The sequence below is a fragment of the Staurois parvus genome, unplaced genomic scaffold (genome assembly GCF_062004578.1).
Source record: "Staurois parvus isolate SC_StPar_1 unplaced genomic scaffold, SC_StPar_1.0 ptg000186l, whole genome shotgun sequence".
NCBI classification, from domain to species: domain Eukaryota; kingdom Metazoa; phylum Chordata; class Amphibia; order Anura; family Ranidae; genus Staurois; species Staurois parvus.
Window position 1 is genome coordinate 2,670,284 of NW_028317982.1, and position 26,563 is coordinate 2,696,846.

Here is a 26,563-nt window from a genome sequence, read left to right on the forward strand (position 1 = left end):
CAGAACCAAGTATCATATTGTTGTGCTTAGTAATTTGGAGTTTGTTAATTATAACAAGAAAAGCAGTAAAATAGATCCCCTGCAGCCAGCAACAATAGACCCCCCTGGGAACAATAGATCCTCCCAGTAACAATGGATCCCCAAGCAACAATAGACCCCCTGGCAACAATAGATCCCAGCAGCAACAATACAAACCCCCTGCCAGCAATAGATCCCCCAGCAACAATAGACCCCTGGCAGCAAAAACAGATCTCTAAACCCTCCAGGATCCAGCAATACTAGACCCCCACTCTCAACAGTAGTTCTTTCCCAGCAACAAATGACCCGCCCCAGAAAAATAAGACCCCCCTAGTAACAACAGATGCCCAACCAGCAACACTAGAGCCTTCACTCAAAAACAGATCCACTCCAGCAAAAATAGATCCCAAAGCAGCAAGCATCAATAGACCCTCCAGCACCCCTTGCCATTACATACATCCAGTGCTGGAGGTGCGTTTCTTCATGATCCTGCTGAAAAAAAGCCCTGAGTGTAAGTACAAAAACAAGGGGGAGAAAAGGACCCTGTCTGAATGGTTTTACAATTTAAGAGGTAGGAGAACAGTAGATACAGTGGGTAAGGGATTCAGCAAACTGGTGTTTTCCTGCATTTGAGATCCATACCAAATGCAGGTTAGCAGATCCCCAGTTAATTTTGTGGTCTAGTGTCAGGAATGGACTCAGCACTGGTGGTGGGACTCACCTGCCATGTGGGCTGCAGTACCAGGGCTGACCAGCGGGTGCTCTCAGCAGCCAGAAGCTCACTCCTGCAATCAGCCAACACCTGGGGCTGATTGCAGAAGGTGTATTTAAGGAATGGCCAGACCTGCAGTCAGGGCCTTGGTGTATGTTTCCCATGAGCCCCTGTACCTGCATCCTATCTGCTTCCTGCCTGATTCCTGATTCTGCTTGATCCTGACTCTGAATGAACTCCGCCTGTCCTGACCTCGGCTATTCCTGACTACTCTTCCGCCTGCTCCTTGTACCTTGCCTGCCCATTTGCTACCGACCCGGCCTGCCCGACTACGTTTAGTATTGTTCTTATTGTTATCTGTTGGAGGTTTGGTTGCACTGTGTTTATGTTTAGTCTTGCACTGCATTTATGTATTGTTTAGTCTTTAATAAATTGTATTGTTTATACTATACCTGGAGCCTGTGTTTCCCTGTGTCAGTCCACACATCTCTGGTCTTACCTGGAGCCTGACATCTAGATTGGATGGTAGCTTTGAGGCTACATTTGACCTGCTTTACGTTGATTTTTTTAAACACATTGGGGTTGATTTACTACAGGAAAATAAAAACTGTTTGCTTTGCAAGGGAAGTTGCATTTTGTAAGGGAATTTTCCCCACAGCTTAGCAAATGTGGTGAAATGTCACTTTGTAAAGAATAGCCAATCACATGCAAGGAAAATGTAAACAGCATTTTTGCTTGCATGTGATTGGATGATGGAACTTGACAGAGCTTCATCTCATTCACTAAGCACTGTGGAAAAATTCCCTTGCAAAGTGAACAGTCTATTGGCATTTAGTAAATCAATGCAGAGAGCATAGCATGTATTCAAACAGTGTTGCGTTCAAATGCATAAAAAAAAAATCAATGTTTGACAGCAATGGTGTTGTTTTGCTAAAGGAATTTTTCCTTAGATTAGTGAATAGGATAAAGCATTGCTGACTTCCATCATCCAATCACGTGCAAGTAAAAATACAACTTTTGTAAAAATTTGCAAGCAAATGATTGGGTATTCTTTGCATAGTGATTTTCATCACACTCACTAAAGGAAAATTCTTCTGTAAAGTGGACAGCCTGCTTGCTCATAGTATGTGAACCCCAAATGTCTGCCTAGATTAGCCCCAAGGGGTCGTCCTCACATGTGGCTGGGGGTGGTAAAAGTAGGCAGTTAAGCTGCACCTTCTTTAACATAACACAGCAGCTGGAGGGGGTTGTACACCATGGCAAAACCCCCATTGTGCTTGGTGTGCAGTACTGCCGCTGAACATGACCCATTCAAGTCCTTGCAATCATGGTGGTGCAAGTTTTCAGGGTAAAAACAGGCAGCGGGGAGGTGACAGGTGCTGGCCAGAATTGTAAATGAGCCCTTGGTAGGTGGGGAGGTTGTGGGTGGAGGTAATAGTAGTTGGATACCTGCTTACAAGTGACTTGTATTCAGCATTCATATGGAAAAAGATATTTCAGTATTACAGGGGATTATTCATTTACTCCAAAGTTCTGTTCTTGAAATTCCCAAGTAATTTCAATTTTGCATAATGTAACCGAGGGACTGCTGTACGTGATCCAGCATTTTTGGGTAGGAGGCGCACACACGTCACCCCGATTGTGCTGTCATTTACTATAGCATAAGCTGATCAGCGGCTCCTGGCCAATGATTTATGACCAGGAACCTCAGATTGGTTGAGTGAATGACAGAAGAGAGCCCTGTGTTGGTTAAGAACACAGGGCTCTCTACAGAGTGCAGCGATATGACTGTTTTTTTTCTCCCTGCACAGCAGGGAGATAAAACAGTCATGTTGCTTAGTAAAAGCAGCACAGTTTACAATTGTTAGGCACACAATTAAACCTTTGATTGCCCCTATACGTTAACCCTTCCCAACCAGTGTCATTAGTACAGTGACAATGTATATTATTACTGACCTGGTCCGGCTAGCTTGACTCTTGTGATCACCTTGCTTCACCATCCATTCCGGGGCGGGGACTCAGGTGAGCGGATATTCTATCATGGCCACACATTGGGTTCACCACTGTCATTGGAGGATTATATGCTTCTTTCAATGATTCTTTTTATGGAATAAATGTATACCCCTTTTGAAGTATCTTGTGGGATTATTATTTACCACAAGCCTACGTCACCTCAGTGCTGATCTTTTGGATTTTATTTATCACTTCTTTCAGTGCGGCATTAGCAGCTGAGGATCAATTGGCATCCAACAATCAGGGGTTTCAGTGCTTGGACTTTTTTGTTTATATTATTAGCACTGAGTTAGTGTCACTGGTGATGGCAGTGTCAGATTGCCTGCCGCACTATCACAGTCCCAATATAAGTCACTGATCACTGCCATTACTAGTATAAAAAATAAATAATTAAACATCCCAGTACATAAACCATTGTTTGTAGACGCTATAACTTTCACGTAAACCATTTACTATACGCTTATTAGGATTTTTTTTACCAAAGACATGTAGCAAAATATGTTTGGCCTACATTAAGAAATTCGATTTTTAAAATTTTTTTTATTGGACGTGTTTCATGGAAGTAAAAATTTTTTTATTTTTTTTCCAAATCTTCAGTCGATTTTCGTGTGTGTGTAAAACCAGTGGTGCTCAAATACCATCAAAAGAAAGCTTTATTTATGTAAAAAAATAATATAAATTTATTTTGAGTACAGTGTTGCATGACTGTGCAATTACCAGTTAAAACAGCGTAGTGCTAAATAGTAAAAAATGGCCTGTTCATGAAGGGGATAAAACCTTTCAGAGCTTAAGTGGTTAAACAGTGTTGAAAAATGTAAAAGTTGCATTCCACTAAGCTGATTTATGCGTAACTGATATCTTATATTTGTGAATTATGTGACTTAAAAGGAATACATTCAATACTTATATGTGTAATCAAAATTAAAATACAGCAGTTGATGTTTTCAGCACAGGCTATATAGCGCACGTATTGCGCCCTGTACTTGTTAGGTACTTGCCAGTGATGCCCAATATGGTGAGGGTGACCTTTTGCACAATTCTCATCCAATCACTTCTGGGAGTGGAGACAGGGGCTATCAGGGCAGCAGAAGGGCGCAGACGCCAGGTAGCTGGAACAGCAAACTTGAGCTTGGAATTAGTGATGTTAAGTTAGCAGCAGGGGCGGACTGACAACTCATGGGGCCCCCAGGCAATAGGGGATCATAGGGACCCTGCGTCCTTGCCCAAACTCAAAAAAGCCTATGAAAAAGGTACCAGGGGCATCTCATGGGGCCCTCTACTGACCCTGGGCCCTCGGGCAGTGCCCGAGTTTCCAAATAGTCAGTCCGCCCCTGGTTAGCAGGAACATAGAGTCAGGTCATGAGCTGATTTCCTTAGCAGTCTGGAAAAGAAGCATCAAATCGCTAGCAGGGTTCAGGTCAGAAACAAGCAAGGGTCAGCAATGGGTTGGCAATGAAGTACAGGAAGTGGAAACTTGGTCGAAAGTCTAAGGCTGGCCATACACTATACAATTTTCTGTCCAATTTCCTTTAGAAATACCTTCAACTATATAGTGCAAGGGCCTGCCTGATTGGATACAATTGAAAGTGTTGTGTAGGTTTGACCTCATATTATATGGTTTTTGGTAAATTAAAGCAACAATCTCAAGAAAATTGTATAATGTATGGCCAGCCTAACACAAGGTCGGTAACATGAATAAGCAGCAGACATCAACAGGCAGTAATCCAGGGAAGGGTCTGATGAAGCTGGGCCAAGAATGAAGTCCATCAGGATTCAACATCCCAGGCAACTACCATACTTTATGTGCAGAACTGTACAACACACTTCAAACATATCAGAAAGACTGATGTGCTTTACAGACAATTACAGCCACTAGCCCTACTGCTGCAAATCAGACACAAGCTGCTATGACTGTTGAGTAGGAGATGGGGCAGGAGACGGAATCACATCTACAGAGTAGACATTTGCAATTTTTTTATTACGAATCAAAAGTTGGACAAAATGTATCCAAATTTCCAAATCACAACAGTAACAAATTTCAACAAATTCGAATTGGAAACTTACAGCAATAAATACAGTAAGGTTTAAAGGTGAAATAAGATGATGATTCCTACTTGAGTGCTTTATAGAATAGAAAAGAATAGAGTAGAAAATAAAAGAATAGATTATAAAGGAATAGAATAGAAAATAAAAGAATATAATAGCATCAAATCGAAGAGAATAGAAAATAAAGGAACAGAATGGAAAAGAATGTAATTGCACAGAATAGAATAAAATACAATACAATTGAATAGAAAATAAGGACACTGAAAACACATCAGATCTCAATGGGGAAAAATATCATGTTGGATATCTATACTGATATGGACTGGGTAATGTGTTAGGAACGTAAGGATGCCCCATCGTTTGATGGAAATGAATATTATCAACCTACAGAGGACTGAATTCAAAGACACCTAGAAAATCAAAGTGAAAAAATGATGCAGCAGGCTAGTCCATTTTACTGAAATTTCATTGCAGCAACTCAAACTTGTACTCAGTAGTTTGTATGGCCCCCATGTGCTTGTATGCATGCCTGACAACGTCGGGGGCATGCTCCTAATGAGACAAGTGTCCTGGGGTATTTCCTCCCAGATCTGGACCAGGGCATCACTGAGCTCCTGGACAGTCTGAGGTGCAACCTGGCAGCATTGGATGGAGTGAGACATGATATCCCAGAGGTGTTCTATTGGATTTAGGTCAAGCGAGAGTGGAAGCCATTCAATGGTATCAATTCCTTCATCCTCCTGGAACTGCCTGCATACTTTCGCCACACGAGGCCAGGCATTGTCGTGCACCAGGAGGAACCCAGGACCCACTGCACCAGCATAGAGTCTGACAATGGGTCCAAGGATTTCATCCTGATACCTAATGGCAGTCAGGGTGCCATTGTCTAGCCTGTAGAGGTCTGTGTGTCCCGCCATGGATAAGCCAATAGAGCTCTATGGTGCTGGAAGTGAGCACAGGGCCCACTAGAGGACATCGGACCCTCAGGTCACCCTCATGAAGTCTGTTTCTGATTGTTTGGACAGAGATATTCACACCAGTGGCCTGCTGGAGGTCATTTTGTAGGGCTCTGGCAGTGCTCATCGTGTTCCTCCTTGCACAAAGGAGCAGATACCGGTCCTGCTGATGGGTTGAGGACCTTCTACGGCCCTGTCCAGCTCTCCTAGAGTAACTGCCTGTCTCCTGGAATCTCCTCCATGCTCTTGAGACTGCTGGGAGACACAGCAAACCTTCTGGTTATGACACGTATTGATGTGCCTTCCTGGAGGAGTTGGACTGTCTGTGCAACCTCTGTAGGGTCCAGGTATCGCCTCATGCAACCAGTAGTGACACTGACCCTAGCCAAATGCAAAACTAGTGAAAATCAGTCAGAAAGATGAGTAGGGAAACAAATGTCAGTGGCCTCCACCTGTACACCATTCCTGTTATGGGAGTCATCTCATTGTTACCCATCTAGTTCACCTGTAGTTAATTTCATTAACAACAAAGCAGCTGAAACTGATTAACAACCCCCTCTGCTACTTAACTGATCAGATAAATATCCCAGGAGTTTAATTGACTTGATGCTGTACTCTGATTAAAATGTGTTCCTTTAATTTTTATGAGCAGTGTAGAAAATAATAGAATCTAATAGAATAGGAAATAAAATAATAGAATAGAAAATAAAATAATAGAATAAAGTAGAATAGAAAATAATAGAATAGAAAAGCATTAAACAGAATGAATATAGTCATCTTCTGAAATTCGAAACTGAAATAGATTTGAAAAATAATATATGAAACAAATCTGAACATATGTAGCACCTTCCTAGATTGCTAGGGGGAGCTAGAGTTCTAATTGTTAGTCAGAGGCTGAGTTAGTCTAAGAGGTACAATTTCAGTAAGGATCTGAGAGGCTCTGCAGATCAGCACTTTAGGATTTCTCCCTGCACTAGAGCTTTGGAGAAAGTTCTAGAAGCAGTGGGAGAGAGTGAGGCGTGTCTGGTTTGCACTGTGTAAAAGGATCCTGGCCAATCCCCAACAGAAGGCTTGGCTTGGGGCCAGGACAGCCCTTAAGAGTGACTGAGCATGCTCAGCTAGGGGGAGAAGAAGGGAGAGTTTGGGTGGAAGATAAGAGCAGGAGGCGAATGTGGAGCCTGGGAGGGGGCCCATTGGGAGGGGGCCTGCCTCCAGGTGGGAACTGGACAGGAGGAAAGCTGAACCTCACTGGCTTCCTGGGAGAGGACCATCTGTGGAGTTAGGGAAGGAGCTAGCCCAGCGAAAGGCCTGAAGGAAGCTACTAACCTCGAGCTTGCAGGAAGGGAACAGTGAGTACTTCTACACCCCCTACACCGGAGAGAAGGGAGAGGGCATTTGGGTGGGAAACCTTACTAGCCCTTACTGTGCTCTTGAGGTGGCAGTTAATGGAATCCTTTATCCCAGGAAAGGACTCAGATTGCTGGATAGAGATGGACTATTTGGGGTTTTGGGTGGTACACCAGGAGAGGCTGGATAGCTCTCCAAGAAGAGAAATCCTTCTATGGACTTGTACAAAGTTGCTAAGGAGTTTGTCCTCAATTTTACAGTTCCTTGGGCATCCCATGTATCCCTTAACCCCATCCAAGTTATTATCCCCTAATGAAATCCAAAAAAAAAAAAAAACAAAGTTCAAGGACTGTTTACTGTCTCAAAGGAAATGCGTGTTGGCTGGCTGTGCAGAACTATAGGGGGACCCAAATCTTTAGCGACTCCTAAAGGGGGTAGTGCTACATATACAAAACAAATTCAGAAAATTAATTGATCTAACATAATGAAACAAAATGATTAACTTAACAAAATGAATCTAAAACGAAACAAATGTTTCCGCTGTGCACATCTCTACTACAGAGTCATCATAGCACCACCTCCTGTTTCCTCCTCCTATGGGCACAATTTCCTATATTTTAAGCAGACCATAAATGTACATAGGGATGATTGCATTATTCCTAAATTGCAGAAATAAAATCAGGTAAAATAAGATTTGCCTACAGATTGAAACTTACAAATATTTATGGACTGGGTTCAGCCTTTCAGTCAAATTTTAGCCACAGATTCAAATAAAATAGTTACCATTGCAAATGAATTACCATTAAAATGAATTGGTTTGTTTGGATGTGATCGAATGACTTTTTTTTTGTTAAACCAGAGATATCCATCTAAAATAAATCAAATAGATTACCATGCGTAGTTAGTATTTAGTCACATTACAATAGACTGACTCTGTAATGTTGAAGAAGTGTTATAGCATATCCAAGCTGCTTCTTCAATTCTAATGAATATCAGGAACATATCCCAGCATTAGGCCCCATTCACACTTGAGCGGTTTGTAGGTCAAAGCTCCATAACGCTTGAGTAGAAAAAAAATCAATTATTCTCAATGGAGATGGTTCTCCACTTCAAGTCGCCTGAAGTCAAATGCCTGAAGCGCAAACAGGTTCTGGAGCTTTTGTTGTTGTTCAAATCAGGCACATATGAATGTTTTTGAGCATTCTTAGTTCCATAGAAATGAATGTAAATGCGTGATTTACGCGTATCAGCGTGTTTTTCCGCTCAAATTAAAAAATGTAAAAAAAATAAATTAGTAGTAATATATGAATAAGTACATATAAAATAAATACATAAATTAATAAAAATAATTATAAATAAATAATAAAAATAACATGTAATAAATAAATACATAAATAATAATTAGCTTCTAACCTTAACCCAACCCTATTAAAAAATTAAATAATTATTATTTTATTAATATTATTGTCATACATAAACAACCAAACCTGAATCAAAAAAAAAATAATATTAATTTATTTTGTGTTAGGGTGTTTTTTTTATTATTATTACAAATTATTAAATTATATTATTTATAAATTTTTAAGGGTTAGGGGGTTAAGGTTAGGGGTAAATTTTTATATATTATTCCTTTATTTATGATTATTTTTATTTGTGTATTTATTTTACATTTATTTATTCGCTTATTAGTAGTATTATTAACACCCTAACCCTTACAAAAAATAAATAATCAGTAGACAATAAATTAAATATTAATCCCTAACCTTAACTCTAACCTCCTACCCTAACAAGAAAAGATAATACATGAATAAAAAAAAAAAAAAAATTAAAAGCTGATGGAAAAGCTAAAAAAGCGGACAAACCTAGCAACAAATGATATTTTTCTCTATTGGCTAATAAAAAATGCCACAGCTCAAAAATGCCTAAAAAACACTGCATGAAAATGCATCTAAAAGTACAAAAAGTGTGTAAAAAAAAAAGTGCAAAAATGCTATGCTCAAGTGTGAATCCAGCCTTAAAGGCAGTGTTCTGGCTCGCTTGACTATCCACATCCCAGAAGTGTAATACTGGTGAGTGGACTTCTTGGGTCAATGCCTAGACCAGTGTCAGGTGTCTGTGGTAGTGAGCCCTTGGAGATCCCCAGCGGCTGAGTTTCAGCCCCAGCCTGCTTCTTCATCAGGGCCCCTAATGGTGGGGATGAATTTGCAGCAAGTTGAAATCAGGTTGTGGCCCCCAGGTACACCTAGCTAAGAACTGGGAGATCATGAAATGGCAGAAGAGAGAGGGAAATCCATGAAACAAGCTGAGGCCAGGACAGGCTGCGGATAAGCACAAGCGGTTGACAAAGCCAGGATCGGCGCACAGGCGGTAGACAAAGCCAGGATCGGCGCACAGGCGGTAGACAAAGCCAGGATCGGCGCACAGGCGGTAGACAAAGCCAGGATCGGCGCACAGGCGGTAGACAAAGCCAGGATCGGCGCACAAGAGGTAGACAAAGCCAGGATCGGCGCACAAGAGGTAGACAAAGCCAGGATCGGCGCACAAGAGGTAGACAAAGCCAGGATCGGCGCACAAGAGGTAGACAAAGCCAGGATCGGCGCACAAGAGGTAGACAAAGCCAGGATCGGCACACAGGCAGTAGACAAAGCCAGGATCGGCACACAGGCCGTAGACAAAGCCAGGATCGGCACACAGGCGGTAGACAACGCCAGGATCGGCACACAGGCGGTAGACAACGCCAGGATCGGCACACAGGCGGTAGACAACGCCAGGATCGGCACACAGGCGGTAGACAACGCCAGGATCGGCACACAGGCAGTAGACAACGCCAGGATCGGCACACAGGCGGTAGACAACGCCAGGATCGGCACACAGGCGGTAGACAACGCCAGGATCGGCACACAGGCAGTAGACAACGCCAGGATCGGCACACAGGCGGCAGACAAAGCCAGGATCGACGCACAGGCGGCAGACAAAGCCAGGATGGGCGCGCAGGCGGCAGACAAAGCCAGGATGGGCGCGCAGGCGGCAGACAAAGCCAGGATGGGCGCACAGGCGGCAAAGCCAGGATGGGCGCGCAGGCGGCAGACAAAGCCAGGATGGGCGCGCAGGCGGCAGACAAAGCCAGGATGGGCGCGCAGGCGGCAGACAAAGCCAGGATGGGCGCGCAGGCGGCAGACAAAGCCAGGATGGGCGCACAGGCGGCAGACAAAGCCTGGATGGGCACACAGGCGATAGACAAAGCCAGGATCTGCTCACAAGAGGTAGACAAAGCCAGGATCAGCACACAGGTGGTCAGACGCTGACTACAAATAATAGGTACCCAGGAGAACTGGGAAACACCCATCAGAAAACTGGGAAGATGCTCAGGCAACACAGACTGCGCTGAGCATGTCTTATATAGGGAAGTAAACTGGAGGCAGGCCAGGAAATATGGAAATGCTGGAAGGGCAGGAAATAAAAAGCAGCAGGATAGCAGGCGCCGCACATAGGTGAGCACAGAATCCACGCTGCATGGGGCCCGTGATTTCCAACAGCAGCCATCCAAAGTCTATAGGTGTTGGTTTTATCTCAGCAGTGTTCAGCCATTATGATAACTGTATCCCTGACATGCTCATAGTCAGGAGTCCGATGAATCCACTATAGATGGTTCCATGTGGCGTCAGCTGCCATAGATGTCCTGTAATTGGGACGATCAGTGACTCCCTCGCCTCTGATCACCGTCCCACGCCCTCTGACACCTGTACACAGCACAGAAAGCTCCTCCCACCGCTCCAGCGTCTGGTTTCCATGGGGACCCTCGCCGGGCTCACCCACGCGTCACTTCCGGGGAACTTACGCCCCAAAAGATGGCGGCCTTGTTGGAGGACAGGAATCTTCAGAATGTGCGGCGCCGGTTTGAGCAGCAGGCTGAGTCCTTCCTGAGGGAGGCCGAGGTGGCAGAGGCCGGTGTGTACCCCTTCGGTCGGGGCTGTGACACTGCTGGGGGCACGGCTCAGAGTTAGGAGCATGGCTGACACCCTGCCAGTTCTGTAATTACTGCGATGGGGAGGTTCCTGCAGATATGTGTCTGTTAGAATTAAAGAGAACCTGTTCTCCTCTATATTGCTGCATTACATTGCAGCCTGGGTAAAGTCTCCGTGTAAGGTCTCTTTCACATGGACATTCCTGCCTGTTTGTCAGGTGGACTCGATAGGAACCTCCATTCTCCTCTATGGAGTGGTGGGTGTAAACAGACATGTGTCCGTTTACACCCGGCGTCCGATCCACAAAAAAGGGCCAGATGAGGATCCCAATTCCCCTTCCGTCTGTCTGATCGGGTCGGATGGAAATGGATAGGTGGTCCTGATTGGAACCTCCATTCTCCTCTATGGGCAGCAGGTGTAAACGGATGTCTGTTTACATCCGACATCCAATCCGATCCGAAAAAAGGGACAGATGGGGATCCAATTCACCTTCTGTTCGTCAGATTACGTCGGATGGAAATGGAGAGGTGGTCCTGATCAGAACCTCCATTCTCTATGGAGCAGCGGGTGTAACCAGATGTGTCCGTGTACACCCACCTACATCCAGTGGGATCCGATCTGCAAGAAAGGGCCTGATGGGGATCCAGTTCCCCTTCCGTCAGTCAGATTGGGTCGGATGGAATTGACAGGTGGTCCTGATCAGAACCTATATTCTCCTCTATGGAGTGGCAGGTGTAAACGGACATGTCGTTTACACCTGCCAACATTCAATTCAATCCGACCCGACCTGCAAACAAGGGATGGATGGGGATCAAGTTTCCCTTCCATCTCTAGGACTGGATCGGATGGAAATAGACAGGCAGTCCTGATCAGAACCTCAATTCTCCTCTATGGGGCGGTGGGTGTAAATAAATGTGTGTCTGTTTACACCTGCCGACATCCAATCTGATCCAACTCGCAAAAAAGGGACGAATGAGGATCCAATTCCTCTTCCGTCTGTCAGATCGGGTCAGATGGAAACAGACAGGCGGTCCTGATCGGAAACCTCCATTCTCCTCTACGGAGTGGTGGGTGTAAACAGATGTGTCCGTTTACACCTGCTGTCATCCAATCTGATCCGACCCGCAAAAAATGGACAGAAGGGGATCCAATTTTCCTTCTGGGTCAGATGGAATTCTGCAACCCCAGTACAATAACATACTGCTTACATGTGGTGCCACCAAACAAGCCCACTTACATGTAACCCCACAGGGTTAAAACAAAAAACAAAAACCTGCATTTTTAGTTTGGTTTCTATCAAAACAAATGATGCCAGTAATACAGGATTGATTCATTTGGTGATCCTGTGTTAGTGATGTCATAGCACCTGTCTGCCATCTGGGAGTTGTGGCCTGTTCCTTTCTGCAGAACATCTCCATCCCTGTGATGTCATGTGGGTTATATGGCTCAGGGAGGCAGAGTAGAGGAAAAGTCACTTAAAGTGATACGTTCAATGTGTAATTGCTATCATTCCTTCTAATTATATATAGGGGTCATTCCATTCTATTTAATATAAAACAATCATCTGATTACCTTTAATCATTGCTGTTCAGAGGTCACATGGCATTTCCCAGGTTTTACCTGTGCTCAAAGAAAGTTCTTAGGAGGTTTCTAGTGCAGGGGTTTCCAAACGAAGGGCCAGTTTATGGTCCTTCAGACTTTAGGGGGGCTGGATTGTGGCCAGTCTGGGTACAAAAAGTCTCAGGCCCAGCATCAGTGAGCGTAAACAAGGTCTTAGGTGTGGTGTTCAGTCGCATAGTGCCTGTGGTTAGTAGGAGGAGGAGTAGTGCCCCATCATTGCTGTCAGTGGAAGGAATATTGGCCCATCACTGCTATCGGTGGAATTGATTATTGGCTCATCATCGGTGTCAGTGGGAGGAGTAGTGCTCCATCATTACTATCTGTGGAAAGTATGCTGGCCCATCCTTGGTGTTTGTGGATGGAACAGTGCCCCATCTTTGCTATCAGTGGAAGGAATATTGGCCCAACATTGGTGTCAATGGGAGGAGTAATGCCCCATCAGTGCTATTATTAGAAGGAATATTGGCCCATCATTGGTGTTTGTGGATGGAATAGTGCCCCATCCTTGCTATCAGTGGAAGGAATATTGGCCTATCATTTGTGTCAATGGGAGGAGTAATGCCCCATCAGCGCCATTACTAGAAGGAATATTGGCCCATCATTGGTGTTTGAAGATGAATAATGCCCCATCATTGACATTAAGGGGAGGGACCCTGCCCCATCATTGGTGTCATTTGGGGAACTAAGCCCCACTTTTGGTGTCAGTGTTAGGAATAGTGCCAAAAGGGATGGATAAAGGTTAGCAAACAGCCACAGTTTGGAGAACACTGATCTAGTGCTGTGCCAGTCACATGATATAAAAAAAAGGCTTTCCAAATAGAGATTAAAAATAAATAATAGCAACAAAGTGTTTTAAAACTTGATACAAATATGTATTTCAAAACAAATGTTTATTTGATTAACTTGTGTACAACCACCTAGACCATACATGGATTGAAAGTTGGCTGGTCCCTACTGAACCTGCCAAATTTCAATCCATGTATGGCCTGCTTAATTGTATTGTTACTAAACTTGCGTTTTTAGGAGGCTAGCGATGGCAGCTGACATAAAAGCTCTTAACGCAGATAAAGTCCAAGGAGTTCAGTTTTGGTCTTGGACCAGATCACGTCTGCACATATCTGCTGTGCCAAATGACTTATATCAAATCCACATTTGGAGTTTGTCTAGACTGTTTTTCAGAAGTGGGTTTCTTCTCATCATTCTTCCACAAAAGCTTGGTACGTGCTGTGCTCAGGTTTTACCTGTCCCATGGATGCTTTCTCCCATATTAACTTTGGATATCGGCAACTGCTTCAGCGCTATTGGTAGCCTCTTGGTTGCTCCTCAGACTTGTTTAGTTGGCTTCTGAATATCTCCAGAATGTGGAGGCTGTTTCTTGTATCTGCTCCTGTGTAAACATAATGTTGCATTAGTACAGTCCGGTCCATAAATATTGGGACATCGACACAATTCTAACATTTTTGGCTCTATACACCACCACAATGGATTTGAAATGAAACGAACAAGATGTGCTTTAATTGCAGACTGTCAGCTTTAATTTGAGGGTATTTACATCCAAATCAGGTGAACGGTGTAGGAATTACAACAGTTTGCATATGTGCCTCCCACTTGTTAAGGGACCAAAAGTAATGGGGCAATTGGCTTCTCAGCTGTTCCATGGCCAGGTGTGTGTCATTCCCTTATTATCCCAATTACAATAAGCAGATAAAAGGTCCAGAGTTCATTTCAAGTGTGCTATTTGCATTTGGAATCTGTTGCTGTCAACTCTCAAGATGAGATCCAAAGAGCTGTCACTATCAGTGAAGCAAGCCATCATTAGGCTGAAAAAACAAAACAAACCCATCAGAGAGATAGCAAAAACATTAGGCTTGGCCAAAACAACTGTTTGGAACATTCTTAAAAAGAAGGAACGCACCGGTGAGCTCAGCAACACCAAAAGACCTGGAAGACCACGGAAAACAACTGTGGTGGATGACCAAAGAATTCTTTCCCTGGTGAAGAAAACACCCTTCACAACAGTTGGCCAGATCAAGAACACTCTCCAGGAGGTAGGTGTATGTGTGTCAAAGTCAACAATCAAGAGAAGACTTCACCAGAGTGAATACAGAGGGTTCACCACAAGATGTAAACCATTGGTGAGCCTCAAAAACAGGAAGGCCAGATTAGAGTTTGCCAAACGACATCTTAAAAAGCCTTCACAGTTCTGGAACAACATCCTATGGCCAGATGAGACCAAGATCAACTTGTACCAGAGTGATGGGAAGAGAAGAGTATGGAGGAGGAAAGGAACTGCTCATGATCCTAAGCATACCACCTCATCAGTGAAGCATGGTGGTGGTAGTGTCATGGCGTGGGCATGTATGGCTGCCAATGGAACTGGTTCTCTTGTATTTATTGATGATGTGACTGCTGACAAAAGCAGCAGGATGAATTCTGAAGTGTTTCGGGCAATATTATCTGCTCATATTCAGCCAAATGCTTCAGAACTCATTGGACGCCGCTTCACAGTGCGGATGGACAATGACCCAAAGCAGACTGCAAAAGCAACCAAAGAGTTTTTTAAGGGAAAGAAGTGGAATGTTATGCAATGGCCAAGTCAATCACCTGACCTGAATCCGACTGAGCATGCATTTCACTTGCTGAAGACAAAACTGAAGGGAAAATGCCCCAAGAACAAGCAGAAACTGAAGAGAGTTGCAGTAGAGGCCTGGCAGAGCATCACCAGGGATGAAACCCAGCGTCTGGTGATGTCTATGCGTTCCAGACTTCAGGCTGTAATTGACTGCAAAGAATTTGCAACCAAGTATTAAAAAGTGAAAGTTTGATTTATGATTATTATTCTGTCCCATTACTTTTGATCCCTTAACAAGTGATAAGCACATATGCAAACTGTTGTAATTCCTACACCGTTCACCTGATTTGGATGTAAATACCCTCAAATTAATGCTGACAGTCTGCACTTAAAGCACATCTTGTTCGTTTAATTTCAAATCCATTGTGGTGGTGTATAGAGCCAAAAATGTTAGAATTGTGTTGATGTCCCAATATTTATGGACCTGACTGTATGTGGATTGTTTGTTTTATTTTCAGGGGTAAAGTTCAGGAGAACCATTGATTTGGGCATATTCTGTAATACAGTCACTCACCTGCATTGGCTGCTCATTGCCTTTTATTTAAAGTGGTTGTCAACCCTTATATACAGTAAACCCAGTGAAGTGACTGGCCTCGGGTAATACACAGAGGTGAAAAAAATCCTCCTACAAAAGTTGTACCTGTCTATCTGCAGTCTTCTCTTCTCTATAAAGTTTGTCAGAGTTCAGAAAAAAGGGGGCGGAGTGCTGACGTTACACTCTGCATAGCTCTGTGAGGGGAGCTCTGAAAGTTGAATGATGGGAAGAGACACACACCCTTCACACAGCTCACAGGGACAGAGCTGAGGCTGTCAATCTGCTGGAGGTCCCTCCTCTGTCACCATTTTTCTCTTGGTGTCAGGAAAACCTTCCAGAAGTGATTCATGGTACACACTATAAAGGGATATACTTTGTTAATTTTCCATGTCTGAGGTTTACAACCAATTTAATGAAACTGAGAAGCACAAATTGAAATTTACACTGTAGGGATGCTGTTGGGTTGTACTAAAAATTTTTAGATTTTTTTTAATCAAAAGATTGTGGTTTTTATTTGTTTAATTTATAGATGGTGATGAAGATGAAAGGAAAAAACAAAAGCCTCTTCCTAGAGTAAACATCCATTCAGCGTTTTGGATATTGGCGGCAGTTGCTGTCACACACTACGTTGACTTCCTGCCGGTTGTCCTACTAAACTTACAAGAAGGATGGTGAGTGTGTGCAGCGTGCGCTCTCTCTCATTTATATATATATATATATATATATATATATATATATATATATATATCATGCCTGTCTATTTCTGTTATGTGTTGGTGATAAAAATGAATATTTGGATTAAACAACAAGGAAAGTCATGTACTATGCTATGCGTATTAAAATAATTTAGCCTTTTGCATCTGGCAATACATGCATTTCTGGTACTACAGGGTCTCATATCCCTGATTTACTGCTGTGTTCTTCAGACACAAATACCAGGATCTAAACCCGGACCTTAAAGTGTTACTAAACCCCAGACCCTGCATTCACTATATCTGGTCTCCCACAGTACACACATGGAAATGCAATTATTTTAGTAAATATAAACTGCTAAATACCTTTTCTCATCAGCAGTTAGAGCAGTCTTGTGACTTCTATCAGTGTCCAGCAGAGCATTGATTAAAGCTTTTTGGAGTAGTTTTCATTCTCCTCTGATTGTCCTATGAGGCTACAGGACCCCTGACCCTCTTGTCTGGACAGTGCTGATTGGCCCTGTGCTGATCACATGCACCCTCCCAAGAAAACAAAACCCAACAAAACACTCTAGCGATACACACCAAACTGAGCATGTGCAGCTTACTCCCAAGGCTCTGTTCTATCAGGAGATTAGTTGGGGACAGTGGAAGAAGGGGGGGATCAGAGAAGTTAGGATCAAACCGCATTTTTACACAGTGTAGAGGATTAACCCCTTAATTTCCACCGTCGGTATAGCAAGCATGCTTTACTGTATATACAGAGCGATTTTACTGCTGTGGATTTAGTAACACTTTAGGTTAGGCATAAGGAGAGGCACTGCCTCCTCCTCTCGTAAAGAGTGCAGTCTAGATCTTCTTTTTAGTTTTGCATAGAGTAGGGAAGGGCTACAACCTCTAAAAGTTTTGAACTGAAGATTTCCCCTTACTTCCTCTTCTCTCTGATACCCATTTCTAACTATTCCCGACTCTGGTGGAAAAAATGTACTGACGTCTGACCTCGTCAGGGAGATTTACCCTCCCTTCTGTCTTACATTTTTCAAATAGATAGGGGAAATCTCCCAGACAGGGACACAGAGCACAGTTTTAAAAAAGAAATACATATATGAGAGGCACTAGATCTCCTACCATTAATGTCCATCATAATGAACAGCCATTTCCTTTATTATTCAGCATAATTGATTTGATGAGGCTGCTCCCACCAAGCAAGGAGTATCCCTGAAAAGGAGGGCTTGTGGAAGATTCAGATATGCAGAATGCAGCTAGGGTAGCACATCAGTGGTGACAGAGTCCAGAAAAAGACTTTAGTGAATATTTAGCAATACAAAGCAATGCTTTTCAGGGGCTTGCACCTTCCTCAAGACAGGGTTATGTTGGGTGACAGGTCCGAGCTTGAGCAGACTTAACCACTTCCCGACCGGCCGTTGCATATAAACGGCCGGACGGTGGCAGTGCAGGGTCGGGTGGCCGTCTATAAACGGCCTCCCCGCACCCTGCTTGTGCGCTGTCCCTGGGAGCGCGCAGCACCGCGATCCGGTGCCCGCTGTGTCCTCCGGACACAGTGAAACACCGATCGTCGGACGGGACCTCTATACGAGGTCCCGATCATGTGATCACTGATTGGCCAATCAGTGATCACATGCAAAGTAGTAAGCAAGATGTCACTTGTGACATCATTGCTTACTACGTGTGATATCTGTGAATGATCACAGAGGTCACATGGTACAAGCCTATTCACAACAGGCTTGTACCATGTGACAAGCTGTGATCAATCACAGCTCAGTCAGTACTTCTCAATGAGTGCATGAATGCACACAGAAAGAGAAATGATTGCGTTTACATCCTATATAGGTGTAAAAGCAATGTGTAAACACACTAACAATACTCGCCATTAGCTGGCCGACAGAACGTGGTGACTTCAGAGCCCCTCCCCTGTCCTGTCAGGACAAAAAGTGTTTTTTGCCTATTTATATATTAGGCAAAAATTGGAGGTGAGCGCAATATATATTAATATTCATCTGTGTTTTTTCTCATTTGGTGACACGAGTTTTTGGATTTATCAAGAGGACTGTTCATTTAACACAGAAATTGTTTGCATCAAGGCTATTATATTGTTTTTGTTATTTTAATATGTTTTTGAGTATATAGTTTGATTATGAACTGATAATCACTGTTGCAAGTTTTTTTATATAATTAATTTAGCACGGGAGTGCAGCACTAAATATTATTATTCATTACTAATAGAATTTTTATTTTGTATGCTGTGGCACTATTTATGAGTTGGTGTAAGGAGCTAGCGAACCACATGTGCATGTATTAGTATATTATTTGATTAACTGATCACTTATATTTCACCATATTAGCTCACAAGTATTAATATCACTTGATTTCTGTCATAATGTACCAGTATGCAGTACATACTAGTACATTATGACGTAAACTTACTGGGGGGGGGGGGGGGCCTGTTTTTTTTCTTTTTTTTTTTCCCTTTATTATATAGACTTTATTGCTGTTTTTAAAGTGGACATAAGTCCTAACCTTTCCCCACTCAATTCACAACTAAAAAGAAAATAAGGTTTTGGCTGGAGTTGTGCTCACAGAGCAGAGTGCAGCTGCTTGGCTAGTACGGGGTTTTCTTATTACTTGCAAGGGATACACTAAAGAATGCAGGCAATCTGTAATAAATATTTGTAAAATAAGAATTTTATACAAGCAAAATTATAACACAAAATATATAAAATGTTTCTGTACTTACAATATACTGTAGAAATGACATAAAACCAATTTCAAAGTGTGAAGGATACAACTTTTATGTAAGAAAATCTTTGTGTAATTGAAAGGTTTTAGAGAGGTTTTAGCATCTCACAGTATCCACATAAAGAGCTAATGGCAACTAATGAAGAAGGCCTCACTTGAACATAGAAATGCTGTCTTACTCTGCAGGAAGACATTTGTGAATTAGATCTTTAAAATGTTTTTTACATATCTTCAATTGAATAATAACTGTCCTTTGTCTTGTAGTACATGGCTTCTGGTGGGCACAGTGTCTCTGGCTGTCAGTATGTCCATTGCTCTCTATTGCATCATTTATTTGGAATGGTATCGTGGGATTTGTGATTATGATGCCAAGTATCCGGGGCTTGTACCTGTTGCAATTCTAACTTTCCTAGTAGCTGCAGTATGGTGAGTTTCTATGCATATGTATTACTTAACCACTTGCCCTACAGAGGGTTTAACTCCCACCCCCCTTCCTGACAAGGCCAATTTTTGCAATACGGCGCTGCCGTACTTTAACTGACAATTGCGCAGTCATGCAATGCTGTACATAAATTAAATGTATGTCCTTTTTTTCCCACAAATAGAGCTTTCTTTCGGTGGTATTTGATCACTTGTGCATTTTTATATTTTGCGCTATAAACTAAAAAAATTCTGACAACTTTGGAAAACAAAACCCCAATATTTTTTACTTTTTTTCTATAAAACATTTCCAGTAAAACATTTTAAAAAATCTAATTTCTTCATAAATTTAGGCCAAAATGTATTCTGCTACATGTCTTTGCTAAAAAAAAAATCCCAATACGTGTAAATGAATTGGTTTACATGAAAGTTTTATAGTGTCTACAAATGGCGGTATATATACTGGAATTTTTTTATTTTTATGATTTTTTTTATACTAGTAATGGCTGCGATCAGCGACTTAAAGTGAGACTGCGGCAGGCATTCTGACACTGGGTGGGAGATGACTAACTGCCACTGACATCCTAATGACATTAATACAGTGATCAGTGCTAATAAAAAGCAAAGACACTGTACTAATGACACTGGGCAGAAAGGGGTTAACATCTGGGCGATCAAAGGGTTAACTGTGTGCTGTTTTACATGATGTGCTGTGTGTGTTTTACTAGTGAGACATGCTGCTGTGCATTTCTTTGCAAATCACATGTATATATACGTGATTTTGCGCAGCCCTGCCACCCTGTAGCAGTAGTTTTACTATAGAGCAGCGGGAAAGCGGTTAAAGTGGTTCTAAAGGCTGAAGTGTTTTTACCTTTATGCATTCAAACCTTTTGTGTGCTGCTCCCCCCACAGCCCCCCCAATACTTATTTGAGTCCCCTCTCGATCCAGCAATGTGCAGGGGAGCCCTGGGTCTCCCTCTCCTCATTGGCTTAGACACAGTAACGGGAGCCATTGCTACCACTGCTGTAAATCACAGCCAGTGAGGAAAGAGCGTGCAGCGGGGCCGAGCATGCACCAGCAAGTGGCTTACTGTTAAGGTCACTGGTCAAGGGAGAGGAGCCCGGAGTGCTGGTGGGGGACCTGGAAAGAAGACGATCAGGGCTGCAAAACCACTGTACAGGGCAGGTAAGTATACCATCTTTGTTATTTTTAAAAAGAAAAAAAATGAACCGTTACCATCACTAAGATTAGTTATTGCTACATATAGCAGGTTTTAGAATGCACCCTAGCCTGAAAATAAACTATGAATACATAAATCCTTCTAGCTTACAGCTAGCTAGTTTGCTGATTAGGTCATCCATGTGTACTCTCCTTCTGTACGTAAGCAGAGCAATTAAGCCATAATTGGTTCTAATTCCTGCTGCTGCTGTACATAAAACATAAAAGCAAACACTGGATTAGACCTCTAGCACACAAACAAAATAATTTACTGATGTTTATACGCATGATATGCAGGATCTTGCTGGCAGATAGATCTTGAGTAAAACGTGCAAGTTGTTACAAAACTACCTTGCATGTACATCTATATGGACATGTAAAAATGTGTGTCCATATATACCTGTAAAAAATCCATCTTCATCCTCTGCAAGCTGCCAGTGTTTAAATTGACATGGATATGCTGGTGTGTACTTCCGTGGACGTGTATATTTGTAAATTACTGCATGCAAACTTAAAATTTCATAGGGATGTTGGGGATCTTAGGGATACACAGCTGTGTGCATTGTCCAATATTATTATTATACAGTATTTATATAGCACCAACAGTTTGCTCAGCTCTGTACATTACAATGGGAGCCAGTACACGAGACAGTACAGTAACAATACAATACACGAGGGGTTCGAGGGCCCTGCTCCTTGGAGCTTACAATCTAGGAGGGAGGGGATGGTGGTACAGGAGGAAATAGCTGTGGGGGATGGAGTGGTAGGAAGAGTGGAGGAGATCAGCAATTAGCTGAGGACGGGGTAGGCTTCCCTGAAGAGGTGGGTTTTCAGGATGCGCCTAAAGGTGAGGAGAGTAGGTGATAGTCTGAGGGATTGGGGTAGTGAGTTCCAGAGGATGGGGGAAGCCCTGGAGAAGTCCTGGAGACGGGCATGGGAGGAGGAGACCAGGTAACTAGAGAGTAGGAGGTCTTGTGAGGAGCGGAGTGTACGTTTTGGGTGGTATATGGATATTGGGGCAGTATGGTGGACAGCTTTGTACCTCAGTGTTAGGATTTTGAATTTGATCCATTGCGCAATCGGAAGCCAGTGTTGGGATTGGCAGAGGGGGGTGGCGGAGATGGAGTGGTTGGAAAGGTGAATGAGTCTGGCAGTCGTATTCAGGATCGACTGAAGCGGGGATAGCCAGCGGCGAGGCAGGCCAGTGAGGAGGGAGTTGCAGTAGTCGAGTCGTGATATGATGAGGGAGTGGATGAGCTGTTTAGGGGTTTCCGGGGTTAGGAACGTGCGGATTTTGGCGATGTTGCGGAGGTGGAGTCTGCACGAGTTTGTTAAAGATTGGACTTGGGGCTGGAAGGATAGGTTGGAGTCCAGAATGACACCTAGTACTCTGGCTTGCAGGGTGGGACTGATGGTGGCGTTGTTGGTCGTGATGGAGAAGTCAGGGGGGGGCCCCTGACCACAATGCACCTGTGTTTTATATCTGTGAAAAAAATTAAATAAATAAAAAACACCTGTTTCACGGCTACAATTCAAGAGGCCATAAATAGTGCCTTTTGTTATATCTGGAGGAAGTAGGGTTTTATATTTTCAGAAATACATAAATGTTGAGTTATAAACTGACATATGTAAAAGAATAAACTGTAATAACCTTTACAGCTGAAAAACCTTGTATGTGATCACAATTGGAGCCTAATTACAGTTCACTATAATATCCATCTTTTTGCTTTAGGCAAAGGCTGTTTAGATGAGTAGTTACACTTTTCAGCATTTGTGGCAAATGTCGCGAATAGTTCTTTTTGTTTTTTATTTCAGTTTCAATGTTTCCTTATGGCCGGTGTGGTCCTTTTTTACACCACTGATACTGTTTACACAGTTTATGGGTTTTGTCATGCTGGTCTCACTGCTTGGATGAGTACGCAGAAGGTAAGAAAATAATGTATATATACTGTATATTATAACAGAACTCTAGTTTGCAGCAACCTATATTTTTGTACTCCATTCCCAGCCTTCTGTGCAGCTTTCTGTCCTTATTTTACTGTATCTTAGGCTTTCTGCCTTTTAAAAGGATAAGTTCACCTTTGGGAACATGTTACACCCATTTTTAGGATGGAACACGTAACATGCTCCTGCAGTTCCCAACCCAGATTCTCCCCTCCCTGTGACAGCAGGTCCGGGAACTTCTCCCCGCACCCGCAGTCACAAAAAAAAAAAAAAAAACCTGCTGGCGTGTGGGGCTCCACCCACTGGCTGCATTGGCTGCATCAGTCATTCACAGAGTTCTGTGACTGGGAGAACAATAACTATTGTCAGCCTTTGCGGCTGACGGCTTGTAGTTTTCAATCGGTGCTGGCGAGCTCTCTAGGTAGTTCATTGACTATTACTGTCCTTGTGTAACTGCCTGTTGCCAGTACAAGGTACGAGCAAACCGCTTACACTGACAGTGTGCAGGAGTCCTGCTGGTCGCTGCTGTAATGCTCTGCAGGCCCCTAATAAATAAAAGAATAAATGCACATTTTTTTTTTATCCGCAAAAAGATGTGCATTTTATTTTTTTTAAAGCTGACCTTCTCCTTTAAGGCTAGAGAGACAAAAGGGTGCATGCTTTTTTTTTTTTCTGTGCTTTGGTCTGTAAGAGGATTGAGGTGGAGCCGACATATCACTGCAGTAACACTCACAGGGGTTGGCATTTTGCAGGCATCATGTCTTTCCTGCGTAATACCCACAGCTTTTCCTAATAGTGAATATGAGATAATAAACCAGATGCTGCGTGTCACATGTGTTTGCAGTCCATATCACACTGCACAGCAAAGAAATCACATAGGCTGAGCAAAATACCAAATGATGCAAGAAAATTCCTGGGTCTCCTCACTCATAACTTTCTTGCACTGAAGGATCTGGCCCAGAGGGTATGGGTCTTGTGGTAGGCTTGGCGTCACACATGCAGGAAATGTGCCTGAAATAAAGTGGAACTAAACTGCAAGTTTCATTCAACAATCTGACATCACTCAGCGGCGTAGGCATCTTCTACCTGGCTATTTCTGGGTGCTGGGCTTCAGCCATCTTTATTGCCCGGCATGGGATGACGTCACTTCTGTGCATGTACAGGAGTGCATTCATCCAAGTACACAGGCACTCCACTAGTGCAGCTCCGTGTACAATCCAAAGACAACTGCAAGCAGGCAGGTAGTACATTTCCTTTAAGGTAGAAGAAACTGCACTTCTTTTCTGCTATAAAGATCCTGCCTGCTCACAGTTTTTAAAAGTGGGTTATAGTTCCTTTTAAAGACATTACAGAGGCAATCAATGGGTAGGAAAGGACAATTAAAGAGCAGCTCAGATGCTATACTTTGAAGATGGACAATCACTACCTACTCGCTTAGGATGGGATGTCATCAAAATAGGTTTTTTTGTTGTGTGTGTGTGTGCAAGACACAGAACTGCCAGGAATGAGTGCTGAGGAGAAGAGGAAACCATACATGGTTGCTAGATTTTTTTTTAATATCTCTGTATTGCAAGCATGTGGACCCCACAAACATTAAATGTTTTAGTTGTTTGTCTCTGTATTAAGGCCTAAAAACCATAGTGTCCTTCTTTTTTTTTTTTTTTATATCCTACCTAAAACATACTGACACTGATACTAATTGAAAAAAATGCTTTTTAAAAAAATATCCTGCCCAAAATATACTGACCCTGACCTTTCACCCTTACTTCACTGAAGCACTAACCCTGGCACTGTCCTAAATCAAACCTTCATCTAGCTATTTTTTCTTTCTTTTATTCTTTTTTATTTATTTTTACACTTTTTTGTTTATTTACACCTTTGTCAATACAAGGAAAGAGAGTAGCAATGTGTCTCTCCCTTCCTTCATTCAGAGAGAAAGTGAGTGTGTTGGAAGCACACTATGCGGCATATTTCAGCACGAATACAGATATGCGTATATGTGGCCCCACCTATAAAGGCCCACTTCCGTCGGCGGGAAGGGGTTAAATCTTGTGTTTTTAAAAACTATCCATGGTTTGCTCAGAAAATTCAGTAATAGCTGGATGATCTCATCATTTCATAATCAATTATAACTTGTCACTTACATTTACAGTTTATAATTGTGTTTTTTTTTCTCATTTTGTAGCTGTATCTAGAAGTTAAGGTGGACTTGGAATTTTGATGCTCTGACCTTGCACGTGCAGTAATCCTCTATTTTTCTGATGATGTTTTGGCTGTTGGCATCTGACGTATGAAGCAGATGATTCAGAAAAGCAATCCAAGATATATCTACAATGGTGGGACAAGTCCCTTTAGCATCCAAGGCGTACAAACAAAAATGTGCTTCCAATCGAATGAGCTGTAAACTATTCCAGCAGCCTAGGTTACAGATCCTGTCCTTTGAGTGCCCCACTTCCTGCTAAAAGGCCCAAGGTAGTTGCCGCTTCTGCCTATCCCTTAGCTCAGCCCTGCTCAGATATACTAAAGTACTTATTTAATAGAATATTACAGGTCTTGAATTTGGAGTGGAGATGACGCTTCTAAGGAAAGATTACTAAATTGAACTCCAAAATTAACAGACATGTGAAATATAGGAATGGGAAGCTTACTAAAAATTTCCAATTCTGTTCAACTAGTCTTGTAATCCAAGAAACCTTGCTAGACAGTACATCCAGGTCCTGTACTCTTTGCAGACTAAACTGCAGTTGAGCAAAGCAGCTTGACCAGAACCCAGACCAGCCTGTGACTGAACAATGAGGAATCAACATACTGATGCTCTTACCACCTCTCATGATGTTCTTGCTGGGTGTCATTCAACCTAGAGGACTGAGGGCATCTAGGTGTGGAAAGGAATTACTGTGGGGGATAGTGCCAGAGAAGAGGTGAGTTTTGCAGCCACAGCTGCTTTTTTTTAATTCAACATCCTAAAGGCTAAACCACATGAAGGAATTTAATATTTTCTACTACTGGATTAAACCTCACGATGGCAATTACCCCTTTTATTATCAACAAGGTAATTGCCGCTTAATATTGTAAGATTTGCAGTTGCATTTATAATTTATTCTGAAGCAAGCTGTCACTATGAACAGTCCAACTTGTTAAAATCCATCAGAGATTACCTTTAACTACAACTGCCTGCATCTTGGGTTGATCCAAATTAATAAATACATACTGAAAGCTGAAGCGTTAATGGGCATTTCATGATTTATATTCTGTTTACTTCATTGTGTTTTTACAATAAAATTTTGAAATGTTGGTTATAGTTAATTGTCATTATAAATGCTAGTAATGTTTTTGAAGATAAGAATGTATTTGCTATAAAAGGTTTTCTCAGATTAAATATTTTTATTTCGTTAATAAAAGTTGCAATGTATATGTTAACTGTCAGTTTTAATTATCGTGTTACATTGTTGACAGAACTTGTCTCAAGAGACATGCCAAAAGCATGGTTCAATCACTGTGCGTGCGTGCGTGCGTGTATTATTTTGAAATGCATGTAAAATACATAGGCTTTTGGATAATGGGAGGATTCATAGATTGTGTTCCATTCATAGAACCTATAGTATGGTTTCCTTGAATGGAGGAGCTGAGTGGAAAGGGCGGGCATAGTTGGGCTCTCTTGATGAGGGCCTGTGACTGCCTATTAGT

General features: G+C 42.5%; 1 protein-coding gene across 1 annotated transcript; it reads left to right on the top strand.

Moving 5' to 3' along the window:
• The first annotated feature begins 10,888 nt into the window (after nucleotides 1-10,888).
• Nucleotides 10,889-26,296, top strand: TMEM128 (transmembrane protein 128). Its single transcript, XM_089677403.1, has 5 exons — nucleotides 10,889-11,040; nucleotides 16,374-16,515; nucleotides 19,558-19,719; nucleotides 22,748-22,858; nucleotides 25,062-26,296. Exons 1-4 carry the CDS (start codon nucleotides 10,941-10,943, stop codon nucleotides 22,845-22,847), a joined length of 504 nt encoding a protein of 167 aa, XP_089533529.1. The 5' UTR covers nucleotides 10,889-10,940; the 3' UTR covers nucleotides 22,848-22,858; nucleotides 25,062-26,296.
• Nucleotides 26,297-26,563: the final 267 nt, after the last annotated feature.

Excerpts from the sequence above, each read along its gene's own strand:
- TMEM128 (XM_089677403.1), top strand. The coding sequence starts at position 10,941 with ATGGCGGCCTTGTTGGAGGACAGGAATCTTCAGAATGTGCGGCGCCGG. Across the intron at positions 11,041-16,373 it reads GGCCGAGGTGGCAGAGGCCG|ATGGTGATGAAGATGAAAGG; the intron begins GTGTGTACCCCT and ends TTTAATTTATAG. Across the intron at positions 19,720-22,747 it reads TTCCTAGTAGCTGCAGTATG|TTTCAATGTTTCCTTATGGC; the intron begins GTGAGTTTCTAT and ends TTTTTATTTCAG.